General features: G+C 41.1%; 1 protein-coding gene across 2 annotated transcripts in view; it reads left to right on the top strand.

Annotated features, from left to right (window-relative positions):
- SPNS2 (SPNS lysolipid transporter 2, sphingosine-1-phosphate) overlaps positions 1-25,183 on the top strand; it is a 92,317-nt gene that overhangs the window by 46,453 nt on the left and 20,681 nt on the right. For both annotated transcript variants that reach the window (XR_011905607.1, XM_072353366.1), the window contains exons 4-10: positions 7,990-8,141; positions 10,252-10,318; positions 11,757-11,899; positions 12,117-12,269; positions 13,868-14,057; positions 18,651-18,716; positions 24,002-24,100. Coding sequence is in view for 1 of the 2 variants with exons in the window: in XM_072353366.1 (XP_072209467.1) it covers positions 7,990-8,141; positions 10,252-10,318; positions 11,757-11,899; positions 12,117-12,269; positions 13,868-14,057; positions 18,651-18,716; positions 24,002-24,100 (870 nt within the window). In the remaining variant the exon portion in view is untranslated. The remainder of the gene's footprint in view (positions 1-7,989; positions 8,142-10,251; positions 10,319-11,756; positions 11,900-12,116; positions 12,270-13,867; positions 14,058-18,650; positions 18,717-24,001; positions 24,101-25,183) is intronic.

The raw sequence follows: 25,183 nt of genomic DNA, 5'->3' as shown, positions 1-25,183 counted from the left end.
ACCAGGTGCTCAATCAGCCTTTTGAAGTGTTGACATATCTTTTGAAATGCGTGACTTTTGAATGCTACACAAAACACTGGATTTGCAATTCAGATAACAATGAATTAGACTACTAATCTCAGAGCCATGTAATTGGTTTTGAGTGGGAAATCCCCAGGAATGGCACTGATCGTAGTGTCTGAGCCCAACTGACGGCAGTCTCAGAAGACAGTGACATAACGTACAAATGCATTTAATGTAGTTAAATGGGATTGTCATTTTGTCAAATAGCCTTTCTTTAGGGAATGAAATGAAGCTACAGCATGACAAAACCTTGCCAGCTGATAATGCTTCAAGAAACAACGCAACAACTGCAAAGATCATGAATAAGAAGAAAAGTAGATAGGAGAAATTCTTTTCTCTGGATATTGGATGCTAAAAATGAGGTATCAGATGTAGTCCAAACATATTGTGAGGTCAGCCCTTCTCACAGTGTTTTGTGCTTCTGGATCTTGATTGAGTCAGCAAGGCAGGGAGGTGTGAAAAAGGAAAGCAAGAACTAAAATTCTTTACAGGGTTTGGAATGAGTCCAGTGGTTTTTTCAGCAGAGTTGCCTGCAAGGTTTGCCTTGCTGGAGTATTAAACTTTCATCGTGTGCAAAGTAAAATAAGCTCTGAGTCAGTGCCACAAACAGTACAGGTAGAAATGCTGGGGCTGTTGTTTGAGGTAATTTGATTTAAACCTTGAGTTTTCCATCACAATATATCCTTGATTGACTTATCAAAAATCATTCTGCTCTTGAATATACATGTAGTTAAATGCACTATCCACGCGTGGTGGCTCAGTACTGAAAAATGGTACTTCCTGCAGTTGTCTCAGGGAGAGGAACGCGGTGTTCTGCTCTCCAAGAATCAGACCCAGCTGTTGAGTTTCACTAAATTTCTTCTTAAAAATTGATCCAAACCAAAAGCAAAACATCTCTGAGCCCAAACAGCCCACCAGGTTAATGGGGTTAGATCGCTCGTGTTTCTGTAGGTGTCACACAAGGTAAAGATGTTGTTAGAGTTGTGCTCCAATGCCCATGACTTACTGTTCTGAACATTCTGCTGTTTGTTTACTGCTGGGTTGCCTGGATTCAATCTTTGCTTGTGACTCATCCTGTGGCAGCTCCTGCTGCTTGTGAATATCTTTACTTTTGTGTATTCTGGATGATATTCCAGCTGCTGATACTAGAAGATTTGTGTCTTGAGAGCCTTGCATCTTTTCCACTATTGCAAACCCAAGGTGCGTGGTGATAATGGCTGATGCCAGAGATATTTGCTGTGGGTGCCTGTTAAGTGTGTCTCACACCACAGTCCTGGGACAAAAACAGTTTGCTCTGACCCAGAACTGCTGGAGTTTCTCAGGGGAACAGTTTTGGAAGATGCGTTCTGGCCAATCTGTGTGCAATGGTTTTGTAAGATGGATAAATGACCGCTATTCAGCCATCTGAAATGTGACAGCCTCCTCTTTTGTGTCTGACACCAGATCCACAAGGATGAAAAGAGGTGCTCTAACTCATTGTTCCAGCTAGCACTGGCAACATGGGGCTCTTTATGATGTCTGTGATGTATTTGGAAATATCAGCCTTTCTCTTTGAGGTTTGCTTTGTAGGAAGCTGTGCATGCAGCACTCCACTGGCTGGTGTTCTAGTGCATAAGCAAGCTGATCTGTTACATTCCTTCCAAACACATTCCAGGCTTCTGTCTTTAATGCAGTATTAATGACCAAGAAACTTAATTGAGAAGAATGCAAATCCCAACATTTGAGTGCCATGTAATGTTTTTACCACAGGCAGGTCAATCAGATAAAAAGGCTTCCAATTAGTAAGCTGAAATCCAGCTTTGTCTTAACTGAGGCTATTGTCAGGACCTGGCGGCGATGCTTCATCACCCAGTGTCTTGTAATTACATTACTTAATTGGATAGAGAATGGGATTCGAGCTTACTCTATTTTTTTTCTACCTGGAAAGTTACAGAGAAGTCTTTCAAGACTGCCACAAGTCCGAAGGGAGGGCAGTAATGGAAAGTTGGGTTTCACATGCTGCAATTTTAATGCAGGAAATTTCATGCTCAAACTTTGTAATTAGCAAAGAAAATCTTGGCCCTGATTTTTATATCCATGGAGCACGTGGCAGCTCCCTGCTGGCTCTGGGAAGCACTGTGGGAGTCTTGCTACTTTCAGGGTGGTTTTGTTTTTGTTTTTCTCCAGGGTGCTTAATTAGGTGTTTCACTTTAGAGCCTACCTGTAGGTATCCAGTTGTTAAACACTTTAGTTTCTGATTGCAGGGTATGAGAAGGGGAAAAGGAATATCTTATAGTCTTTATTGGTTATTTTTACATACTAAATAATAATATAAAACTCATAAAATAAGGACACTTTAATCAGCCAGCATCTCAAGTACATTTCCAAATAAAACCCTCCACATTCAATTAAGCGTGCTTGAACAGGCCGCATGGGAGAACTGAAGCCATTAATAAATATGAGAGACAGTTAAAAAAAAATAGAAGTGAGTGGACTTTGCTTAATTCCCCTTGTTCAGTTCTGTATTTCAGTGTGTGTTCAGTTCTCTCTCTCCTTGCTGGAGTGTCTGTTGTCCTCCTTCTGGACACTGAATACCAGCTGAATTCCCACAATAGGAAGCTGTTCAAAGGTAAGGTGCTCAGAGCTGAGAACCGATAGACTGCTGGGTGCTGGGTGTATCTAAAAAGAGCTGAAGTTTTGAAGTGTTTGACACTGCATGCTGTGAAAGAATCAGATCTGCTTTGGAAGTTAGTCCCCATGGATGCAGACTGCTTACCTTTGCTAACAAGGCATCCTTCCTCAGGAGCCGTGCTCTGTTATTAGTGTTCCCTGTCTAATGTGCTGTATAATGAGCATTGTCCTTTACACCAGTGTTAAACTGCTTGGTCATACTTCAAGTTGTGCAGAGGTAATAGGGCTTTCAGTGTCAGACTTTCAAGTACTGGAGGGTCCTTCTTGCAGCAAGCTTGGCTGAAGTAGATGTTACTCAAGGAGAAAACAGAAGAGCATCAAGAACAATTATGGCTTGAACATGAAATAGTGTATGCTCTTGAAATCAAGTGTGTTTGGAAAGACCTAGAGGACCTTTATTACTGTGTGTAATAGCTATTTTACAAGGCTTTGATGAACCTTCATTCTTTAGAAAGCAGCTTTGCAAATTCTTGCTGTTTTTTCCTGTGCTATCAAACAGTACTGAGGAATGCATAGCTCCCAGGGGAGGCTCTGCCTGCTGTGTTGCTTTACTTTCAGAGCATTTTATCAAAGACTCAATCCAACTCAGAGCTGCAGTGAGAAATGCTGAATAGGATGTAAAGCACCAGCAATCAGGAATAAATGAAGGTGGTGCTGCATGGCCTCCCAGGTTTATCTTGCCCTGCAGTTGGAGAGAGTGTAAAGCTAACTCTTCTTGTAAAGCTTTTCAAGATGTCATATGGGCTCAGATACAGAGGAGAAAAGGTTCTGAGGTGGTTTTATCAGTGTGTATCAATATCTTATAGGAGGCAGTAAGGGTAGAGCAGACTCTTCTATGTGATGCCCAGTGAAAAGATGAGGCAATGGGCACAAACTATGGAAAAGTCCATTTAAACATAAGAAGAAACATTTTTACAATGAAGATGGTGAAATATAATAACAGGCCGCCTTGAGAGGCTTCTTATGGCAGCATGGAAGGCTTTCCTTATGCATGTCTTCTTTGCAAGGATGCAAACCCTGAACCCTTGCTTGTTGCATTATATTTATATAATAATTAAAACCAAAAACATATTGCAAGCCTATGCACTTCAAGAATGGAATTTCATGTTGCAAAGGCTTTAAAGAAGTCAAATGTAGAATCTGTAGGAGGTTTTCTCGGTATCCCTGCGTAGGAGAAGATTATAGATGCAGATGCAGTATCTGCAAGGTGGAGCCTTCATTTAGATCAGCAGCATCAGTTCCAAACATGGCTTTCACTGGTGCTGTGCATTCATAGCAGTAATTTGCACTAGGTTGGCTTTATCTGTGTGATCTTACTGGTCCTCGGGTCCCTAATCTGAATGAAGCACGTACTCAGCAGTTTTATGAGGTCTTTACAAGCTGCTTCACATACAAATGCTAATACATTGTAAACTAAGCTTAAGGATCATGTGATTCTTTAGATGGTAAATCTGGTGGTTCCGAGTTGTTCACATACTTGGCAGATTATCGGTTTATCACTCGTGGCTAATCTTTTAGAGAAGTGTCGCTTAATTTCTTTTGTTAACTAATTAAAGAATAAGAAAAAAGAGAAGTTAAAGCTGCATTTAGACTATCTAGATACATATTACTCACTCAGCGGTCTGTACAATTAGGATGAATGCGTAATTAGGAACTCTGTCCAAATATGATGAAAGATAATCATGTATCGTAGGCCATCAAACATTGGTGTGGGCATGGGATTCAGAGTCAAGTCAGTAGGAAAATGTGAATAGAAAACATGTTGTGCTTTTCAAAGTAAATTCTCCAGCTCTAGACTTACCTGAGTTGTGTCTCAGCAGTCTGCTTGTGGCACACACAAGTTGATAAAAGGGTCTCAAAGCACCTTTGCAACCAAGATTGCCCTTAGAACTCATAGCAGTTGCATGGCATGGGCAGGGGTCCCTAAGACAACCTCACCGCAGATGTCCCCAGCTGGGGCCTGGGAGCCTGCATGCAGCAGGGCTGTGCCTGTCATCCTCTCTGGAGCATACAGTCCTGATATGACTGTTATCCAAAGGAAAAGCATAAATAAATTGTTTGATGTGATGTTTCAAAACCCTTATTTACTAGAGCTGACTTAGAGAAGAAGTCTGAAGGCTGATGATCTTAACCTATGGAAATGGAATAAGCACAGGTGCTGAAAGCTAAGACTTTTTCAATTTTCATGCCTGAGTAAGAAGTGTTTGCTCAGATGAACAAATTACAGGAGAGCTCCAAAGTAATGCAGAAAGGAATGAGGTTCTTCAGTATATACCAATTTCTGCTTGGGGAACAGTGAAATTCGGTCAGCAGTGCCCTGTCTCAGCTGCCTGTGCTGCTCTTGAGGGCAGATGATGTGGAGAAGAATTTGGCTGGTGTCAGCCCTTTTTGTCTCACTAAATTGCTGAGAGCCCTGGGGTAAGCAAAGAGGGTAAAGCGTGTGGGGGAAATTGTAATGCAGAGGAAATAGTAGAAGTGTCCTTCCCCAACTATAGAGAACAGAGCTTCCTGTGTGAGTAATACCTGACATTCACATTTGTTTGTGGCAGTCGTAATATTCACATACAAAAAGAGAGAGAAACGTGTTTGGGTATATGGGCCTATAAATACACACACACAAAATAGCAATTGTTTATGTTACATACATGCTGGTTTGGGGATCAGCTTCTGAGTGGTTTGTGGTATGGCAGTGACTCAAATGAGTAGCAGTGTAAGAATTTAGGAGTTGCTTTTTTGTTTGTATTTGCTTTTCCTATGTGAAAAAATTGAGTCTCTTTGAAAGGAGCACTTGAGGAGATACTCAGCCATCCTTGCTCAGAGATGACAGAACTTAAGTTTGTTTGACTTATTGGAGATGGAATACTGAGGGCTTTAGCTTGCTGAAATGAATTACTGCATGATTTTGTTGTATAAGTACCGAGCAAATGTGTGCTAGGCCAAAATCCAGAGATCTTCCAGTGAGATAAGAAGAGGCATTGGCTTTGTAATCTTACAGCACTCTAAAAGAGACACCACAGAACTGATAGTGTATAATTCTCTGATATCATTTTACATTTTTAATGTTGTGCCTCATCATTACACCTAAATAGCTGCATTATTCATTTACATATCCATAGATGTCTAAACTCAGAGTGGAGATAATACCCATGTCTTTATGTAGATTTTCCTTTTATAAGATTGCCTTCATTGCAATCTGAAGTCAGAATTTCATGACTTTAATTTGGATATCTGCTCAGAGAATAGTAAAGGTTTTTGGAGTACATGAGCATGGGACAAGCCAAAGAAGTTGAATGGAGGAGGAATGAGGGAAGAGGAGCTTGTGATCCTGGTCTGAACCTCTTAAGAAACCAAAAGCAGCTGCCAGATCCCCTGCTTTCTAATTCTTCATGACTAAGTCCTTCAGCACATTATAAATACTGCTGCTCATTCCAAAGCCATTGAGTACCTGCGCACGTATCATTATCAGCATATTTCTGCAGTAACGTGCAGTGGTTTAGTGATGGGCAACTGGCACAAACTGAAAAGCCTGAGTCACACTATTGCCTTTTCTGCATACACCCACGTGTATCTGTTACGTCTGTGCTGCCTATGGGAGGTAATGTGAATAGCAATGGAGCTGCGAACGCCCTGCCAGCAAACAAGGAACTGAGAAAATGGGTATCGGTTCAAAATCTGCGTCAGAAGAAGAGGAAGAGGAGAGCACTTCAAATAATTGGTTTTATGTGGCTGTAGGAATCACTGGGAGACATTTTTCAATGAAAATTTGGCAGTGGTAAATGTTGGTGTGCTTTATGACTGAGGTGTGCATCTGTTTGGGTGGCATTTTGCATATCTGTGAATGAAAGCCCTGTGCTCTGGCTCAGATTTTGCCACAAGGCACAAAATCAGCCATTTTCCTGCAACTTAACCATAATTGTTCATGATTCTTAAAGTATTTCCATGTTTAAGGACATATCATAATCCCCACTGTTCTTTGCAAATGATCAATAGAACAGTAAGTTTAGGATTTCTAGTGGCTGCATAAGTAAAAATGGGTTCCCCTGCACATAGTTTTCAATTATGGAATGTCATGTAATTTTTGCACCTGCAATTAGACTGAAAGTAGCCCAAGCTGCTTATATCTCTAAGAACTTTGATTGTGTATCAGGTCAATACATCAAAATACTGTGCCCTATGCCTCCAAACAGCAGCACACAGAAAATTGCAAGTATCTGAGAAGAGGATGGCTTGAAAATCAGACCCCTGCACTTTACAGGAGTGTTGGCTGTAGGGAGGTGACAGACCACAAAGGGAATTCTATTAGATGAGCAGTTCTTTTTTGTCCATTAAAAAAGACCGTGTTGTACTGAACACAAAGTCCCTCCCCTTGTTCTGACAGGTTATCATTTACCTGAAAGAGCAAATAATTCCTTGGGCAGCTTAATGGTTTTGGAGCCTGCTCAGCTGCCTCGTGTGATGCTGAATCTTTCACCTGCTGGCAGGAAATGCTGAGCATTCTGGTGCTCCAGTGCTCAGGTTGTTCAGGGAAAGCTCCTGTCTTATCTCTTCATAAGGGCATGCAGCTCAGCTTGGATTGTAACCTGAGGTTTCTTAGAAGTGTTCAGGGCTGGCTTAGCCTGTCTTCCTGCTGCGAGGGGAGGATTTATGCATTTCACAAGGAAAGTGGAGAGCGTGGTGCTTAGCACCCTTGGAAATCCTCCCTCATTCCATAGCTTCTAATAGAAGAAAAATTCAAGAGTTTGGGGTATGGCAGGTTCAACTCCTTCACAGCTTTGAAGAGCCTCCAGAATCTCACTGGTGTTAACTTGTGCCCTGGCATGCTGGGAGGCTGTCGCTGTGCTTGCAGGTATTGCTTGTTCTGGAGCCCAGAAGCAGGATTTGTTATGCTCAGCTGCCTCCCCACATCTTCCTCTGTCTGGGCAGTGTTGCTGGCACTTAGACTTAACATCCTGAAAACAGACTGAGAGTCTTCCTGTATTAGAATATCTTACAACATTGAGTGTGATGGGACCACTGTGTATTATTGTTGCTTTTGATTCACGCCTGTAAATCTTCACAAAAAATATAATCCCTTTCCTTCTCAATAAGAGACAACTGAAAAGAATCTGAGGTTTTAAACAATAAATATGTACAGGTGTTTTGCTTTCCAATTGCATGGACTTCTATCTCTGCAATTGGGCAACTTTCACTGTTCTCTGTCCTGAATTCAAAAATATAAGAAGAGATATTCTAAGGTGTTTTATTTCCTTTTTTCAGTATTTCTGGCTTCTTGTGCTCTCACGGGGTTTGGTCGGCATCGGTGAAGCAAGTTACTCAACTATCGCTCCAACCATCATAGGAGACCTGTTCAACAAAAACACCAGGACCCTCATGCTGTCTGTTTTCTATTTTGCGATTCCTCTTGGCAGGTAAGTGACACGATGCTTTTTTTTTTTTCATCCGTTTCTGATTCGAAGTTAGCTCACACAAATCTTCTGTTGCCAGAAATGATGGCAGTTCTGTCTTTGGTTGGAATGGTTTAGACAGGAAAGTATTATCAGCCATGACTAATTAGTGGCATTTGATTCCATTTCTATCCTTGTTACTTATTCATGTGTGACTTTTGGAAATTAGTGGGAAGTAATTTTTTTTACAGCAATTAGGTGGAAATGGAAAGAAAACATTTTATCTGACTTTCCTGGAACGTTATTAAACTAAGCTACCAATTGGAATAAAATCATATTTGTTCTGAATTGTTGCTTCAGTTCATCTGAGTTCTGGGGTTCCATCTTTCAAGTGACTCTGAAATCAAGATCTCGTAGGACATTGGACTGTGTTTTCAAAAGTGAGCAAATGGATACCTGCTTCTGTGTGAAGATCTAACTATCGGAGATTTCAAGAGGAGTAGGCTTCATTAACACAAGCTACTTTAGTCTAAGCTTGAATTCTGCACAGCCTTGAATTTGGCCTGTCTTAAGTTTGTAAAGTGTGACTGTGCCAGTCCTGGTAGTTGTAATTGCAGCGGCCAGTCAGTTTTAGTGCTGAAACACTGAAACAGCGATTAAGAGAAATTCTTCAACCTAGTATGGAAAAGGCTGAAAAGAGAAAATGTAGCAATTGTTCACACTTCTGTGCAGAGCAGCGGAGCATAGCCAAGACCATAGATGCCCAATGAAGCCACAGACAAGCTCAGATTCGAAGTAATTATTTCCTCTGACTCTTTCTTTCAATTGAGTTCCCTTATCAGCCCAGTGCAATATCTGATTGTTGGGACAGCAGGGATTCTGTGATTTTATTTATTTTTTAAATAATGGCTGTCTATGGTGAGGTTTGGAGACAGAGTGGTTTCACACTGTTCGCAGCTCAGTTCCCAGAGGTGAACATCTTCCTGTGCAAAAGTGGCATCACACGTTTCATTTCCAGTAAGGAAAACCTGGGCGATGGTTTAATCCCATCAGTTCAGGGAAAACTTTATTGAGGGTGGTGCATTTACAAGTCAGAGCAATTAGTCTTGTGATAAAACTCACAGACATCCTTTTGTTCTTGAGGAAAAAGAGATAGCCAAGTCATTAACTGATGAAAAGAGTATTTTCCTAAGTAGGGAAATACCAAGGATGCCAAATATTTACATTGAGAATCCAGTGAACTGTGGCTGGCAAGAAGTAACAAATATTCATCTGTTAAGCTCCAAATATCCAATGGAGGCTTGGATCTGTGGTTTGATTTTGGTGACTGATTTGATTTCTGTAAATAGAGCAGTTTTGGACGCATTGTACATGGCAACTTCCAAAACTTCACGGACTGTTCAGTAAAGGCATTTGATTGCTGACATCTGCCTTTCTGTAGTCCTAGAAAGTTTTAACCAAGGCAGTCACAGCATCAGATACAGCAGCTTTGAAAGAATGCTATCTGTTTTTGTTCTGTTGACTTTTGGAGAAACTTGGTTTCATTCACCTCTACCCAGCCTTTGTGAGCCACCTTCTGTTAATACAGCATCATTCTTAGCATGGAGCTGAAGGTTCTCTTGCTCCTTTATCTTCAGATTGATCTGATTTTCTTCCGTCTGATTGTCTTGCATATTCCTCTTGGCTTTTCTTCTACGCGTATAAAAAATGCTTTCTTCATGGGTAATTTGCACCAAGTGCTATTAAATGACAAGAAAAAAAATCACGTTAGAATATGATGTGTCCTTGAAGGGCACTTCTTAACTGAAAGTCTGAATGTAAAATTGTAAGTATTCGTATTAGTGCACAGAAAGGAGTGATGTACAAATTGAATTATGAAATAAATTCTTTTTGAGCCTTTCTGAGGGGATTGAAAGGTCAGTTGTGAACTTGAGATCAGTGTCCAAATTTCCATGAGACTTCAGCCTTTTTTAGACTGAGTGTGCTGAGAAGAGTGATATTCCCTCTGTCCCTTCCTGCAGCAGAAGGAAGACCAGCAAACGCAATTGGCTGTGACTGTTTCTCTCTCTTTAAGAACAACCATGACTGTGGTGCTCTTTTAAAACTCTGACCAACTCTTTTCTGTGTATTGCAGCGGCTTGGGATACATCACTGGATCAAGTGTGAAGCAGGTTGCTGGAGACTGGCACTGGGCACTGAGGGTAAGCCAGTCTCTTGGCATGACTTTCTTCTGTGGGTATCCCTTTTTAAACTAATGATCTGGAGCAGCCACAAGAAAGAAGTGCTAGTTGGGATTTTGTTTTTTCAAAGTCCTTTAGCTCTTCATTGATCAAAACAGCTTGAAATTTAAGATGTTCCCAGAAATGCAACAACCTTTATTTTTGCTTTTAAAAACACAACTTTTATTCTTCTTCCTCAGTAAAATTATAGATTGCCAGCACTCTGAATTAACATTTAATACGCACTAGCCTGGCCTTGGGGAACCTCTGTCCCAGTTCATAGAGAGATTTATTAACTCTTAATATACTTTTGACAACATCTTAATAACAGTTGTATCAATTACTCACTGTTAGGGAGAGAAGAGTTCTATCACACAAGTCCTCAACCTTTTATTTATACTGCAATTGCACGTAGATGGTAAAGGATGGGAGATTACATCTGTGGATACTAAGTGCACAGTAGATGTATTTTCTAAGCAAGTGAGGAAGGTGTGTGGTTTTGGCTCACTGTACTTGTTTTTCTCCCCACCTGAGAGCAAGAATTTTCCAGTTGCTCTATTATTAATCGGCCATGATTTCTTAATGGGGATGGGGAGATGAGGCATTGGCCTTAAATCAACTCCACAGTCTTTCAGTCCACTGCTGTCAAGAAACTCTGAGAATGGCTTCCTGCTTTGAGGGAAAAACACTTTGTTCCGATTTCCGCCTGTTTTTCTGCCCTGAGACAGTCAGTTTCCTTCTATTTTAACCTCTTGGGACCTTGATAAATGTGTTGAAAAGATAATATGCTCCTATCACATACTCACAAACAGAGCTTGCACACAAAGATGTCTTGAAAGAGCTGACAGGAAGTGGCCCAGCAAAACTGTTCTCTGACCTTTGGCAGTTTGGGTGGCACGTGCCCCATTGAGTTGCATTCTCTGACTTTGGCACTTCATGAAGATGAAGTTGCCTGATGATGTGAAACCATTGCAGGGTGGAGGAATATGGTAAGGGATGCATATCGAGAAGGGATTTTCACGGCCAACATGCCTCCCACACCCAGAAATCTGACTGTTGGCCTTATTGACCTGAAAGGGCTTCTAATTTCTCCCATAAATTAGTTGGTCTCTTAGCCTATCTGGAAGCAGGTTTCCAAACAGTTAAACATCATTCAGAATGCTGGTATGTTAATGACAGGGATAAATGGACTACCTTAATCACAGCATTCTCAAAGCTTCATGCTTGCAGAGTGCGATAAGAGAGTCCAGGGAATGACAGGGAGAAATGAAGGGAACATATGCCTCAGCGTGCACACAGATTCTGACTGGCTGTAAAGAACTGGGGTGCTGAAATGAAACTAATGTAATCTGTTTCTTACTGACTAGTCAAAGCAGACACTGCTGGCTTCCTGTGCTAATTCCCTGTTTCTTTCTTGCAGGTATCTCCACTCTTAGGGATGATAACAGGCACACTCATCTTGATATTTGTACCTGCTGCTAAAAGAGGAAATGTTGAACAACTTGGGGGACAGCTGAAGGCTCGAAGCTCGTGGCTAAGAGACATGAAGGCACTGATTAGAAAGTAAGAGCACTCTGTGAAAGCATGCTTTGCCTCTACTGCTTTATTATTATTATATTCATTATTATACTTTCTGGTATTGTCAGACAGTATAAAAGGACTACAGAAAGTGCTAATGGTTACTTTATCAGTATTTCTATATTACTTATTCTGGTGATTTATCCAGGTATAAATAACATGAACAGGGAGGGAATGATGGTTTTGCCTTGTGTCTCCACAGCCGCAGCTATGTGTTCTCATCATTGGCCACCTCAGCTGTTTCCTTTGCCACCGGAGCACTTGGCATGTGGATCCCTCTCTACCTTCACAGAGCACAAGTTGTGCAGAAGACAGCAGAGACATGCAGCTCTCAGCCCTGTGGCACCAAAGATAGGTGAGATTCATACACACTGCTTTAAAGGGGGAGGAGTTAGGGAGTAGGGGCTTATTTACCGGAGGAAATAGGCAATTCTCATGGAGTCAAGTTACTAGAATGTCTGTAATTTCCTGTAGATCCTTGCAACAATGATAGGAAATGCTGGGTTTGTAAACTGAGTTTTATTTCTCTTCTTCTCTTCATTGCATGAAGTCAAACCAAAGGAGAAGTGATGACCTCAGCTCAGTCTTAGTTCCCAGGCTATAGTACAGAAGTAGAAAAGACAGCTGGTTTTGGCTTAGGAGATGGGTGGAGGGCTGAGAGGATGATGAGGTTTTCTAAGACCCACACTATTTCTGGAATAGCAGCAGAATTGGTTGGCAGGTTGGGGTAGCCAGAGCCGTGGCTATAATTCACGACTTGGGCTGGTTCCCCCAAAGGCTGCAGGAACTGACCCTGAAGGTTTTTATTCCAGTGGGAGTCAGGACTTCACTGTGTTTCATTGCTTTGTGTACTACTGAGTATGCTGAGTTTTGCTGAAGTGTGATACAAAGATCTGGGACACTTTGGTCTGGATTGCTTGATATCACCCAGTGGTGTTTTTTCAGTCCCAGTTATATAACATAGCTTACAGTGCATAAGCTGTGAAAAGTAATTCATTGTTTTGTGCCTCACCATGGTAGCACAAAACATAAAGCCCTAAAAAACTAACCTGGTGAATAAAAGATATGAAAAATTGTCTTTTGCCAGCTCTTTTTCTTTAAAGATTGGGACAGAAAAATAACACTAGGAAAACCTTGCTCTAGCTGACACAATCCCATCACAAGTAAACTGCTTAATGGTTTGAAGTACCATTGACTAAAGCACCCAGCGGGCAGCCTTACTGTATTCTGAAGAATGCAGCAAGCAGAAAATACAGCTCCAGTCAGACTGCCCATCTGCTGTTTACAAAGACAAGTTTTCCACTCCTTGATGACACCTATATTTTGAGCTACCCTGCAGCTACTTTAATGTAATTGCCAAAGACTCTGTTATCTGAGTCATACACATACAATACAGCAAATCCTTGACAGCTACTGCTTTTAAATTTAAATAAACACATTTTGTGTGTGTATTGTAACAGCAAAATAATCTAATCAGCTTTCTTTGAAGTAGAATGAAAGATGTTAGAAAGTTGAAGTATGTTGAAAGTCTCTGTTATTTGGTTTCTTGCTAGGATTCTTTTCACTTAAGCTTCCTAGTATTTACTCTGTCCATGCTTTCCCTTACATGATCAGAATTCAGGTTATTGCTCCATGTTGTTTGTTTACAATTAGCAGTGCATTGTACTTTATAGGGAACTATAAAGAAGCAGTGTGAACTGCTGTGCATCTGTGTGTTGATCAGTGCCTTTATAGAAGGCTGAATTTCATCTGCTATTTCCTGTAATTTCAGGAAAGGTGCTGAAATCACGAGCCCTCAGGAGGTAGCTCATTTATTTTATCTTAAACTTGCAAGAACAACATCCAGATTTCCATCGGTCAGTTTACCCTAATGATTTGTTTATAGATCATGCCCATTTGGGGGGGGAAATATTCAGAAAAATAACTGACTTCTTGTTTTGTTTTGTTTAATAGCTTGATCTTCGGAGCAATCACATGCTTCACTGGTTTCCTGGGTGTAATCACAGGGGCTGGGGCAACCAAATGGTGTCGGTTAAAAACCCAGCGAGCTGATCCTCTTGTCTGTGCTGTTGGCATGCTAGGATCAGCCATCTTCATCTGTCTGATCTTTGTCGCTGCCAAGAGCAGCATCGTGGGAGCCTATGTAAGTATAATCCTTTGCATATGCCAGTCTCACTCTTGTTCTCTTAACCAAGAACCTCAGGTCGTGTGCATTGTTCCCTGCAGGAGTATTGAGAAGATGATCTTGTTACCAATCTTAATGTTCTTTGTTTTGCCCCTTGGCATATTGGTGCTATCTAGGATGTGCTTGGGAGGAAAATGGAATTTCACTGCTTATCTCCACTCACTAACTGCCATCAGAATTTAGAACGGGGCATTTGACTCCTGCATGGAAACCCACTGCTCTGTGCCTTTGGGCTCTTCTGTCTGTACCTCTATCCATACCTCAATTGTTCTTGCCTAATATTTTAGTACAAAAAAAATTGACAGCTTCCCTTACAATTAATGGTATTGTAGCAGCAGTGATATCAAATCATAATTACAGCATGGCTTGTCTGTGGGCAAGCTTTTGGCTACCTGTAAGTATCATTAATTTCCATAACTAGCTTGCTACAGACCAACAGTAATTACCGTGTTAGTTCAATTTGTTGTTATCTGTATTAGCATAGCACCTGAAACTCCTCGTCACAGCCCAGGAGCACACAGCACCTGCTGCTGCACAACCACAGATAAAATAAGTGTTCACATATAGAGTATTTGTAATCTAAGTGTATAAAAAGACATCAGATTGATTCAGAGAAATGTTGTGAAGGGAAAAGGACAAATTCAGGATAATGTATAATAATAGAAAGAGTAGAGATCCAATCTCAGGTTCTCTTCCAGTGTTAAAGAGAGAAGCTTTGTAAGTTTTTGAAGGGACAGCCTGAGATGATTTGAGAAGTGGGATAATCTCTGGAAGCCCATCCCCAGTTTCCACACAGCAGTGCACACTTCACCAAGCAATGAGAAGTCACTTACAGTCAAACAAACCATCTACTGCAATTCCTTGCCTCTCTGTGTTTCTAGCACTAGTGCAGCCTTAGTTATTTTCCAGGTATTTCAGTAGTTGCCATAAAAGAGAACAAAGAAAGAATGGAAATTCAAAAACATGAAGGCAGAACCAAGAATTCTTACTCTGGCAACTTAGAAATCATCAGAAGGAGATTCTGGACCCGTAGTTCTTGACTAGAACTAACCTTTGATCCAATGATTAGCAGAAAAATGACCATCACAGACAACCTGTAAGAGGCTGTTACTGACTGGCAAAACATCAGCCAGCCCTCCTTTCATTCTCAGCTGTCTCCTAAAGAAGAGATCTGTCAGAACCCTCAGCCTGCCCCTCCCCTCTGCCTCTCTGTAGTCAGACCTGTGATTTTCCTCTTTGTCAGACCTGATGACAGACGTGTTCATTTGTGGTGTTTAGTCTCTTTATGTAGAAAGTCTTCCCTTCTTAAGCTGGAAATACTGTTTTCAAAAAGCATGCAATGGAAGGTGGTTATTGGTCTCATTTGTTATTATTATTTTTTTTATCTCTAGACGGCAACATTTCAGCTTCCATATTTCAATGTGGAAATATTCCGCATCCTGTAAATATACAAATGTAGATGGCATTATTTAGCCAGCCTTAGAAACAATTTATTTTATGATGCATGAGCAGTAAATCTAATAAAGAATCAATGATGTGCAAAGGAAGTCATACCTACATGTAGCAGGGTTATAAAGAATATAAGCCTGTTTGCTGATGCTGTTAGGCTGATACACACATTTGTTGCAGGTAACACTGCCCCTCTGCAGCCCTTAATATTCTTTCTCTGCTGCTGGAAAAGCAATGCATGTGTAACAGTTAAGAGAGTGTAGCTAAAGCACCAAATGGGGAATTGAGGTCTGAACTCTATAAATTCTGCATGTGACAATGGACATATTATTTGACTTTATTTTGCCTTTTCATTCCATTCTTCACCCCACTGAGAGAACAGGTCTATTTTGGAGCTACCAGTGTCTTGCAACACAAAGTATTACCACGGTTGTTTTATGTATCAGTTGAAGTGACTTCTCAAGGCAAGATTCAAACATGAGCCCTTGTTTTTCCTTACTATGCAATGCTGTTACGATCTTACAGACTTCAAGAGTGTTTAATTACCATTTATTTCACTCAGAGACTTGTTCTGCAGAGTTGTGTGGTGTAGCAGTGTCTCTACAGTACCGTGGGGCAGGTTGTCAGTGTTCTTAACTCATCCAGTCTTTTCATATAACTCTAGTATATTGGCAGTAGTAGTGTGGTTGGAGTAAAACAACATTCTGTATCATTAGCTGCCCAGACATTCGTATTTCTATCTTTTACTATCTTTGCTGTATAGTCCAATCAGTTCTTACTCTGTTTTCCTTGCAGTATGTATATGTGTGTGTTGTATCCCAGCTCCTTAAAATGGCTATTTGTAAATTTTTAGGTCTCACTCTGAATTATACACTCTTTGAAATGTTGATTTTCAAACCTCCCTCTTGAAAGCCCTTCGTTGCGTGGCATCACTGTGTCACATTGCTCAGACATTTCAGCAGTCTTTTTTACACTGTTTCAGATCTCCAAGTGATTAGAGAAGGACGTTGTGCCTTCCTTTGACTTTGTTCCAACTTTCTGTTATACCTCAATTTCAGCATCTTTTTCAATTCCACAAAGTCATTTCACAATCTTTCAGAGACATCTGCCAAGCTGAGTCCTTGCAGTGGAGCTTTTAGAGCATCAGCTCCAGGGAACTTTCTATTGACATGGTGACTTATCTTCTTCCAACACATCTATATTGCCCAGTCATGAGATGGACTTAGGCTTGCTCCAAATTCAGAAGTACATGAGGAGTTCCTACCCACCATTTCAAGAAGTTCAAAGAATGAAGATGGAGACAGATGCATGCTTTGCAAATAGCCATGGAAGGAATTTCTAACCTACTTTAGTCTTCCTGCAAGAACTGCTGCTGTGATGGCTCTGAAACCTACTTTACTTATCAGTTTCTGAAATCAGGATTTGCTAACTCTGATCACATAAATGGAAAGACTCCAGGGAGACTGAGCTTACATTGGCTCATTAAAGATGAGCAACTGGAGACCAAATGGAGATGGTGAGAGATGAGACAACAGAGCTGGACTTAGAAAAGGATGTATCTCTCAAGCCAATATCTCAGTGTTAAAAGAGAATTCTAAAAGTGTGTGAGGAGCCAAAATGGTGACAATTTCAGGAGCTGCTGATCTGTTCTGCAGGGTGTCCTATTTGCACTAAGCATTCCTAGAGCTTCTCTTCAGCAGAAATGCCACACATCCCTCTTTGCAGTGGGTGAACTCATTTTTACAAACCCTCATTAGCAGCTGGCTGGTTTTTTTAGTGTCACTATCTTTTTCTCCTACTTTTTGATCTTCATTTTGTTCCTCTTTTTCTTTAATCCACATGAGATGCGTTTCACAGGAACATGTTGGGTGAAATATATGTTGAATAATTCAAGTCCGGTGCTCTGAAATTTGTAACGTTTCACTGCCTCATGAGACTCATGCTGAATTCCTGCAGAAGGGAGAAGTTCTACTTGCCGTGTGTAATAGTCAGTGTGTGTGTGTAGCTTATATCATCTTAAGGCAAGCAGTTGCCTGTTTCCAATACTTTTTTGAACAGGCAGGGCATGTCAATGCCAGAATCAAGATAACATCTTTCTCAAGCTCAATTTCATCCATCCAGTTGCAGAATTCCAGCAACAGTAGCTGCAGAGCTGCAAGAGGGCAGATTTCAGTGCAGGTCAAGAGAGCTCACCTGAAGAGCTGTTATGCCCTTGCTATATGGCACACAGCTTCAGTTTCTGTCGGTACCTTGATTCATGGGATCTGTCTTCCTTAGCTCAGCAGCCGTGATTTCCAGTGAGAACCTTTCAGAGCACATCAGTGAGTAGTGGGAAAATGGAAAGAGAAGATTTCCTAGCTCACCAGCTGGACTGTAAGGACTGACTCCAGCACCATCACAGAGGAAACAGATCCAGTCAAAGAAAGAGCGAATAGGAAGGGGGGATGTATGGGAACCAAAAATAATTTTAGAAACAAATAGAGGAAGCTTTCTGTAGGTCAGTGCGTAAGTCGTTCTATATAAAGCAAACTGTTCCTGGCAATGACATGAGAAGGATGGAGGGGTTTAGGTAATCTTAACTGGTGAGGGGGAAAAGCAATTGCTGTAGTCACTTCAGAACCATATCTGTCTCTTCCCAGCCCAAACTGCTCTTGTGCAAGCCACAGAGAATGGGGCTGGGAGTGGCAGAGCCTGGCAAAGCTCACAGGACAGACACAAAATGGTTCACATCTGAATGCTTTCATCAGAGCTGTATGGTGTATTTTGTTCCATTGATGTCCTGTACCAGAGCTGTCCATGATGTGAAGTCACACATGTCTCTTATGGTTGGCTTGTTGTGTTCATCTGTTACCAAAAGTATCGGTCTTTTATTTATCTGTTCTATAGATCATAAACAGTTTGCACTAATGAAGTTACAGACCAGCCCTCTCGGGGCTCAAATAAACATCTGTAGATTCCCAATACACAGATAAACCACAACAGTAACCAGAAGTGTGTTGTGTACCGAAGAATAAGCAACAAAGGGAAGTTTGTGACAGGTTATTTTTCCCTTAAATGTCAAGTGAATAAATCTTCTCCTTTTTGTGTGTTTTGTTACAACAGATTTGCATTTTTATCGGAGAAACTCTTCTGTTTTCAAACTGGGCTATCACAGCAGACATACTAATGGTGAGTGCACTTTGGAACAGCATCTTCTTTTCTGTGAGCCAGAGCAGTTTGTCAGCTTGCGAGAGCAACCTGCAGTTTAAATCTTCCTCCAAATGCCTACTCCCTGATTTGACCTATTCTGTTTTGTTTTGTTTGCTTATTTCCTGAAAAATAAATTGAGAGGAAGATAAAGCATTTCTTCTTTTGCTTTGTTCTGAGCACCAAAGTGAGGCATTGTCCAAAAAAGGACACCCTTATTGGGTTCAGCTGGTTTCCCCAAATCGTAAGAATTTACACAAAACTCTGCATGTAAAGAATTCAACCAGCATTTCCTAATAGTCAGCACATTAGTGAATTTTGTTATCAATAATCCAGCTTTGTTTTGTAATGGGAAATCCTTCCCACCCTCCCTCCCCTGACCACAAAGACAGCCAGCTACCTCTCTCTATGGCTCAGTGCCAGCAAACCTACTATTCAACACATACACAATAGAAAACCACCTCTGGGAGAGGAGAGGAAAAGAAAGTATAAAGAGTTTTTGGATGATGTCCACCTTGTTCTATAGGGAACCGGGATTTTTCACCTCACATCCTCCTTTTTCCATTCTCTCTCCACTTTTTAAACCTTTCAAATCAACAGGTTGATCTCAGCAAGTAGATGTTCATATGAATGGTCTGCAAGTTTGTTAGAGAGCCTTGCACGTTTCTTGATGTTTCCATCAGGGACGTACAGAGCCTTTCAAATATGTTGTACTTTGAAATCCTATTGTGAGGGAAGTTCCTTGTTGCTTATTGTATGAAAAAGAAAGAAAGTAGGTCACAGAACCATTACAGGACTTGCCCAAGGTCTTTTGGCAGGTTGTTGACAAAGCTAGAAACACAATCTGTCTGGCATTAATAGAAAAATCCCTTGACTTGTGTTTGTTGCTTATGCAAACATCAACAAGAAAACAATCTGGCTCAGTATTTCTAGATGTAAAAGACAGTGGTGTTGATATACTGATTCAGCAGAGCTTCAAGCTTTATGGTTTAAGTTCAAGGCTGTGTTCATGTTTTAAGTTGTCTCTGTAGTTGCCATATTTGTGTTGTCAGATGTACTTTCAGTCTTTAGCTCCTTTGTTCAGAGAACATTATATGAGGTAGGGCCATATGGTTAATGCTACATCTCTTAAGTGTGAGAACAGAGAAGCAAAGGTTACCAGTGTACTTCAGTGGTGTTGGATGCCTTTGAATTGCTCAGGTTTGTACCTCCTACCAATTTAGCTTTAGCATACTAGAGCTTGTCATAGGTTGTTTATTCTGTGCTCACATGAGTTTTGCAGCTCGTGCTGATTTCAAGGCTGTTGCTGACATTCATTCAGTGATACCTTAACATTAAGACAGTTGTGCAGTCTATGGACAGCTGTGTTGAGGAAGTTGGATCACAATCCTTGTGGTTGCTCACCACCTCCTCCTGCCGCATCCTGTCTTCTGCAGTGATATGCACAGGAGAAATGTGTGGGTATGCTTCAGTGAGATGCACTTTAAGTCTTTTGCAAATTAATTTCAACTGATTACTGTTCATTTGGTGTAATCAGATGGGTATTTCTTGTTGCCCAAGGCTGGTAACAACTTTTAAAGTGTTATTAGCATAAGCCTAACAACACTTTTATCATACATACATTCCATTGCTTCCATTGCTCTTCTGTTCTTGGTAGCGTAGCTGCCTGCATGCAGTTTCTCAATCTGACTGCAGTAAAAGGTGCAGAGAGCTAGGTGTGATCAGCTGTTGGCACCGCAGAATGTACAGCACCACCTGAGAATTTAAAAGGCTGATTATTGTTCCAAATACAGCTTTGTACAAAACAAGCCTTATTCTCCTGAGTGCAGCTCTCCAACCATCCACATGCTCAGATGGTTCTGCAGTCTAGATCTTCCTTTAGACTTGAAACAAGCAAAGGTGCTCAGCTGTGCTACAACCCTGGAAGAGTTTGCCTTTTGTTCTGCCAAGCATCTCTTTATATAATAGACAATTATTTATATGGTATAAAATACTGTGTATCTTTACAGCTGACGAAGCAGCATTTCCAGAAGTTTTCATTGCTGCTCTCCGTGTGCTTCACACATGGGTAATCTGTGAGTGCAGTGATTTACATTTTAGGGCAGGGTGAGAAATGCTTATGAGTGAAGGCACACAGCCCACTGGACTCTGCAGCCCAGCTCCGAGCAGGACCGCAGTATTTACCTCTTTAGCACACGGCCTTCTACTGGCAAAAGAGTGATCTCTCTCTGTCTTTCCTACTATACTTATTTCAGACCAATCATTTCTGTTGGTTTCACTACAGGAAGGGAAATGTCCACAGTGAACCACGGCCTTTCTGAACCTCTATTTCTGGAAGGGAGGTTTGCTGGAGCTGCTTGGTCAGCCTTCCTGCCCACCCTGTGTGCTGCCTGCAGCAGAGCCTGGACTCAGAGATGAGCCAGGGCAATCCCACAGACATCCGCCAAGTCTGCTGTGGCTCTCCCACCTCCAGTTTCTGTGGGATGCTCAAACCAGGCTGTGGATGGCTTGAATTTAAGTCTATTTTAGCATCAATATGCCCATTTAGAACTGTAATTTACTGCTGTCTTCCTAGAAGAGTAGCTCATGTTTGCTACCAATTACTTCTTCCTCATCAGAATAAAATGCTTTTAAAGCAAGGGTAGGGTGGAGCACTTTTTGGATGTTTTAGAGATGCTGGTTTAAGTCTTATTTTCTAGCCAACAGGAGGAGGAAATCTCTCTTGTTCACTTGCTTGCTGTATGTTGGGGTGGGTTGTTTTTGTTTGTTTATGGGCATTTGAATTCCGGGCTAAATTTGCTGCATCTTTTGACACTTTATAAAACTATACTGATGGTTTCAGCCATCATTAACTTCTTTAATGAGGCAAAGTGAAAACTTGCTGTAAATTGTTCTGCTACTTGCAAAATTATTTATACATACTACAGATGTACATGCAAAATTGTGTATAACTGCCTATATGTGTCTATTTATGTGTACAAATATATATATACACACATATGATGCAGCTGTCATTCAGACTTCTTTCTCCAGTTGGCACGAATTCGCTGCCACTTGTTTGAAATGGTAAGTTTTGAATGCATTTGTGATTTCTTCAGTCATTTTGCTACAAAAATTGATAGAGTATAGAGCCAGGCAAGCTTTCTTCTCCAGCTTTGTTACAATCAGGCTTATAGTACAAAAGATATTGTAATGCAAGTTTAAGTTGTGCTGTTTCTATGATCTACACAGCTTGGTGTGGATTAGGTGGAGCATCACTTGATTTTCTCGAATGCCTTTGTCTCAAACAGCTTGCAGAATGCTTCTCCTCTGCACCTGTGTGACATGGGCCCATGTGGGAAAAGCAGTTACTTGCTATTTTTATCTTCTTTTGTCTAATGGATCCAGGTTGCACCCATTACCTTCGGTCTTTGGGGAGCAGTAATGAATTGCATGGCTCTCCTCCTCTTTCACAGCGTGACCTTCAGTATGTTTCTGTGCCTCTAATGAAGTCTAGCCCTTATTTTCCTCTTGGGATATCTGTGAGCCTTCGAGGCTGTTTTGAGCTCTTTAGTGCAGAAGAAGGACGGTGTCTAACATCCGTAGCCAGGTGGCTGCTGTGGATCTGATCATTTGCTTGTCTGTTGCACCACAGGCTTTTAACAGGGTACCCACTGGATATGTGGTGTCAAAGCACATCAGCAGCATGCATTCCCAGCTTTGTCAAACCAGTAATGGAAGAACTGGCAGGTCATTGTCAAAGCACATGCATAAGACCCTAAGGAGAAACATTTAATCTAATTTTACCCATCATTCCTAATTGTCTGTGCTTGGTAGAAGGTGATCATTATAAAGAGGCATGAATCCTCTTCTGCTGTGAATTTTCTATCGCTGTTTCTTTCCCTTTGTTATGGTTAACTCTTTCTACTGTGGGCAGGGTCTGCAGACCTTCTCTGAGAGGGCGTGATGAGCACTGAAGCAGTGCTTCAAATTCTGTGCCCTGAGATACATCACTGTCAAGCAATTAGTTCTCCCTAACTCAGGCAGCTAAGGTAAATTCATCTCTATATCTCCAGCCAGAGACATGCCAGTCCTGAAATGCCAATTTAATTAATAAATGATTTCAGGAATACATTGCGAGAATTGACTGAAGCCTTGGAAGGCAGGACTGCAGGAGAAAAGCTAGAGTCAGTCTATCAAGAGAAAGTGGAAAAGTAAAAGGGATCATGGTGAGCAAATACCTAAACCAGAGTCCTTTCTGGTAGGGCAGACAGTTCTCCAAAGAGAGGAAAACAGAAGAAGACAAAACAGGATTCAGTGCATGGAAATGGAAACGAAGCTCACTTGGATTTAGGAACCTTGTGAAGTCTTTCTTGCTTTCAGCTTTTAGGTAAAGACAACGTTGATTTCTGAAGTAGGAGATGTGAACTTGGTGCAGTTGTTCTTAGCCAGCTTTTTTCACTGGTTTTATGCAAGAGACGATTTTTTTTATGTTATAAAACAAAGACTCTTCGACAGAACTAGTGTTTATTGTTCTATTTTGGTTCGGTTTTGCTTTTTAATCTTTAATTCCCTTCCATGATTCAGTCTCTGTTTTCTGCAAGCTCTGGTCCCTTAGTGGGGAATAATTAATGCTTTCTGCTGATCTTGTGTAGTCAGAATGATATTGCGTGACCTGGCTGAGGGTGTTATGTCCTGTTAGACAACTGGATGCCAAACTATAATATCCTGGCTCTGTGAAATGTGTCTTTGTAGCCTTTCAGGAGTGTAATCCCATATTTTTGAGGGGGAAAAAAAAAAAAAAGAGAGATGGAAAGGGAGGTGAGGATACATGACCTTCCATAGGAAACCAAATGATATGTTGGTTGTGGAAAGAACACAGTATCCAAGGTTACAGCAAAGTCCTTGTTTGGAAGGCTGGTGGTGCTGAGCAGGTCATTTGCTGCAGGCATCCTCAGAGTTCTTTCTCCCCATCAGTTGAGCAAAAATCCAGGCAGAGGAGCAATAACAAAGTGCCTCATGGGTGATGTATCAAAATCCTTTGGAGTCTGAGTTGTTAAGCAAATCAGTGTATTCAGTGCAGTGGAAAGCAAGGAGTGAAGACCTGACAGAGCTGCCTTTCCTGGATCCTGATGTCAGGATGGCTAGAAAACCGAGTAGCAGAGCAATTAAACTCTACTGGAGTGTGTTTGCTCTGTCCTGGATGTTAATTAAGCAGTACAAGAGAGCTGAATAGGTTCTTTAGTTGCATTTCCTTTATGTATTTTTTTCTATTTCCTGCTTTGCAGTATGTGGTCATCCCAACACGCCGTGCAACCGCAGTGGCCTTGCAGAGTTTCACTTCGCACCTTCTGGGAGATGCTGGCAGTCCTTATCTGATTGGATTTGTAAGTGCTCACAGTGGTTTTTGGGGGTATTGTGCATTCATGTTTAGTTTTGTTTGCTAACTGTTTATTTAACATGCGAGGTTAAATGTGCTGTGGGAAGGAAGGTCTGCATTTATCAGCTGAATGGGAAATGAAGCAGTGCAGTGCAACTTTTTTATCTGCTTTTGTTATCTGTGGGCTACAGTTCAAACTGGGGAGGACTACTCATGCACAGGAAGTGAGCTTCCAAATCTGTTCAGCCCAGGTCACTCATAGTCTGCATTTAAAGGGCAATTGGTTGCTTCTGTGGTATGGACAAAGATCTGTTAGAAATTAGATTGGAACAGTTGGGTTTTAACTGTTTTTTAAGGCAAGCATCTACTTACAGGTAGCAACCTGGAGCTGTTCTGACCTATTGATATTTTAAACCCATTGTGTATGATAATAAATGATGGTGCAGAATCCACTGCAGGGTGGATGTCTATGTTTGGGAGGATTCTTGGTATTCCTTTCTAGTATGCATATTTTGTTATGAATTAGTTGCATTCTTCTCTGTTACTGATGCTGTTCTTGGAATTGGTTTGACTCAAGATCTCTCTTGTGCCACCATTACGTAATGCAGAGAGAAACAAAAGGCCCTGCTCCAAAAGCTGGCAATTAGAGAACATTCCTGGCTGAAAGTATAGGGCTTGGGAAATCTAACGAGGAAAGGAAATCTAGATATACTGGAATAATTCCTTTCCCTTGCACCCTTCTGTCATGTTTAATGCAATGAGTTGCAGAGAATACAGATCATCATTTATAAAATATAGCAGCTTCCTTGTAAAGTCTTAAGTGGCACTGCTTATGTTGTGTTGAAGATGCTATGGTTTTCCAGTGATGTAACTGGGGTCTTAGTTACATCACTGGATAGAGAGCTCAGATGTGCTCTTCCAGCTCATCACTGCTGTGTGTCACAGCTGCTTGCTGCTGTGGAACTTCCTTTTTTTTTTTTTAACCACCATTCTACTAATCCCCTGGACACTGGTGAGTGAATACAATCATATTTATTTGTATTTTATATATGTAATATTTGCTCTTGAATGCCAGGTCTCAAAACCAATA

Source organism: Excalfactoria chinensis, chromosome 19, assembly GCF_039878825.1.
Source record: "Excalfactoria chinensis isolate bCotChi1 chromosome 19, bCotChi1.hap2, whole genome shotgun sequence".
Lineage (NCBI taxonomy): Eukaryota > Metazoa > Chordata > Aves > Galliformes > Phasianidae > Excalfactoria > Excalfactoria chinensis.
Note: the sequence above shows the minus strand (reverse complement) of the source record. Positions and strands in the feature narration are given on the sequence as shown.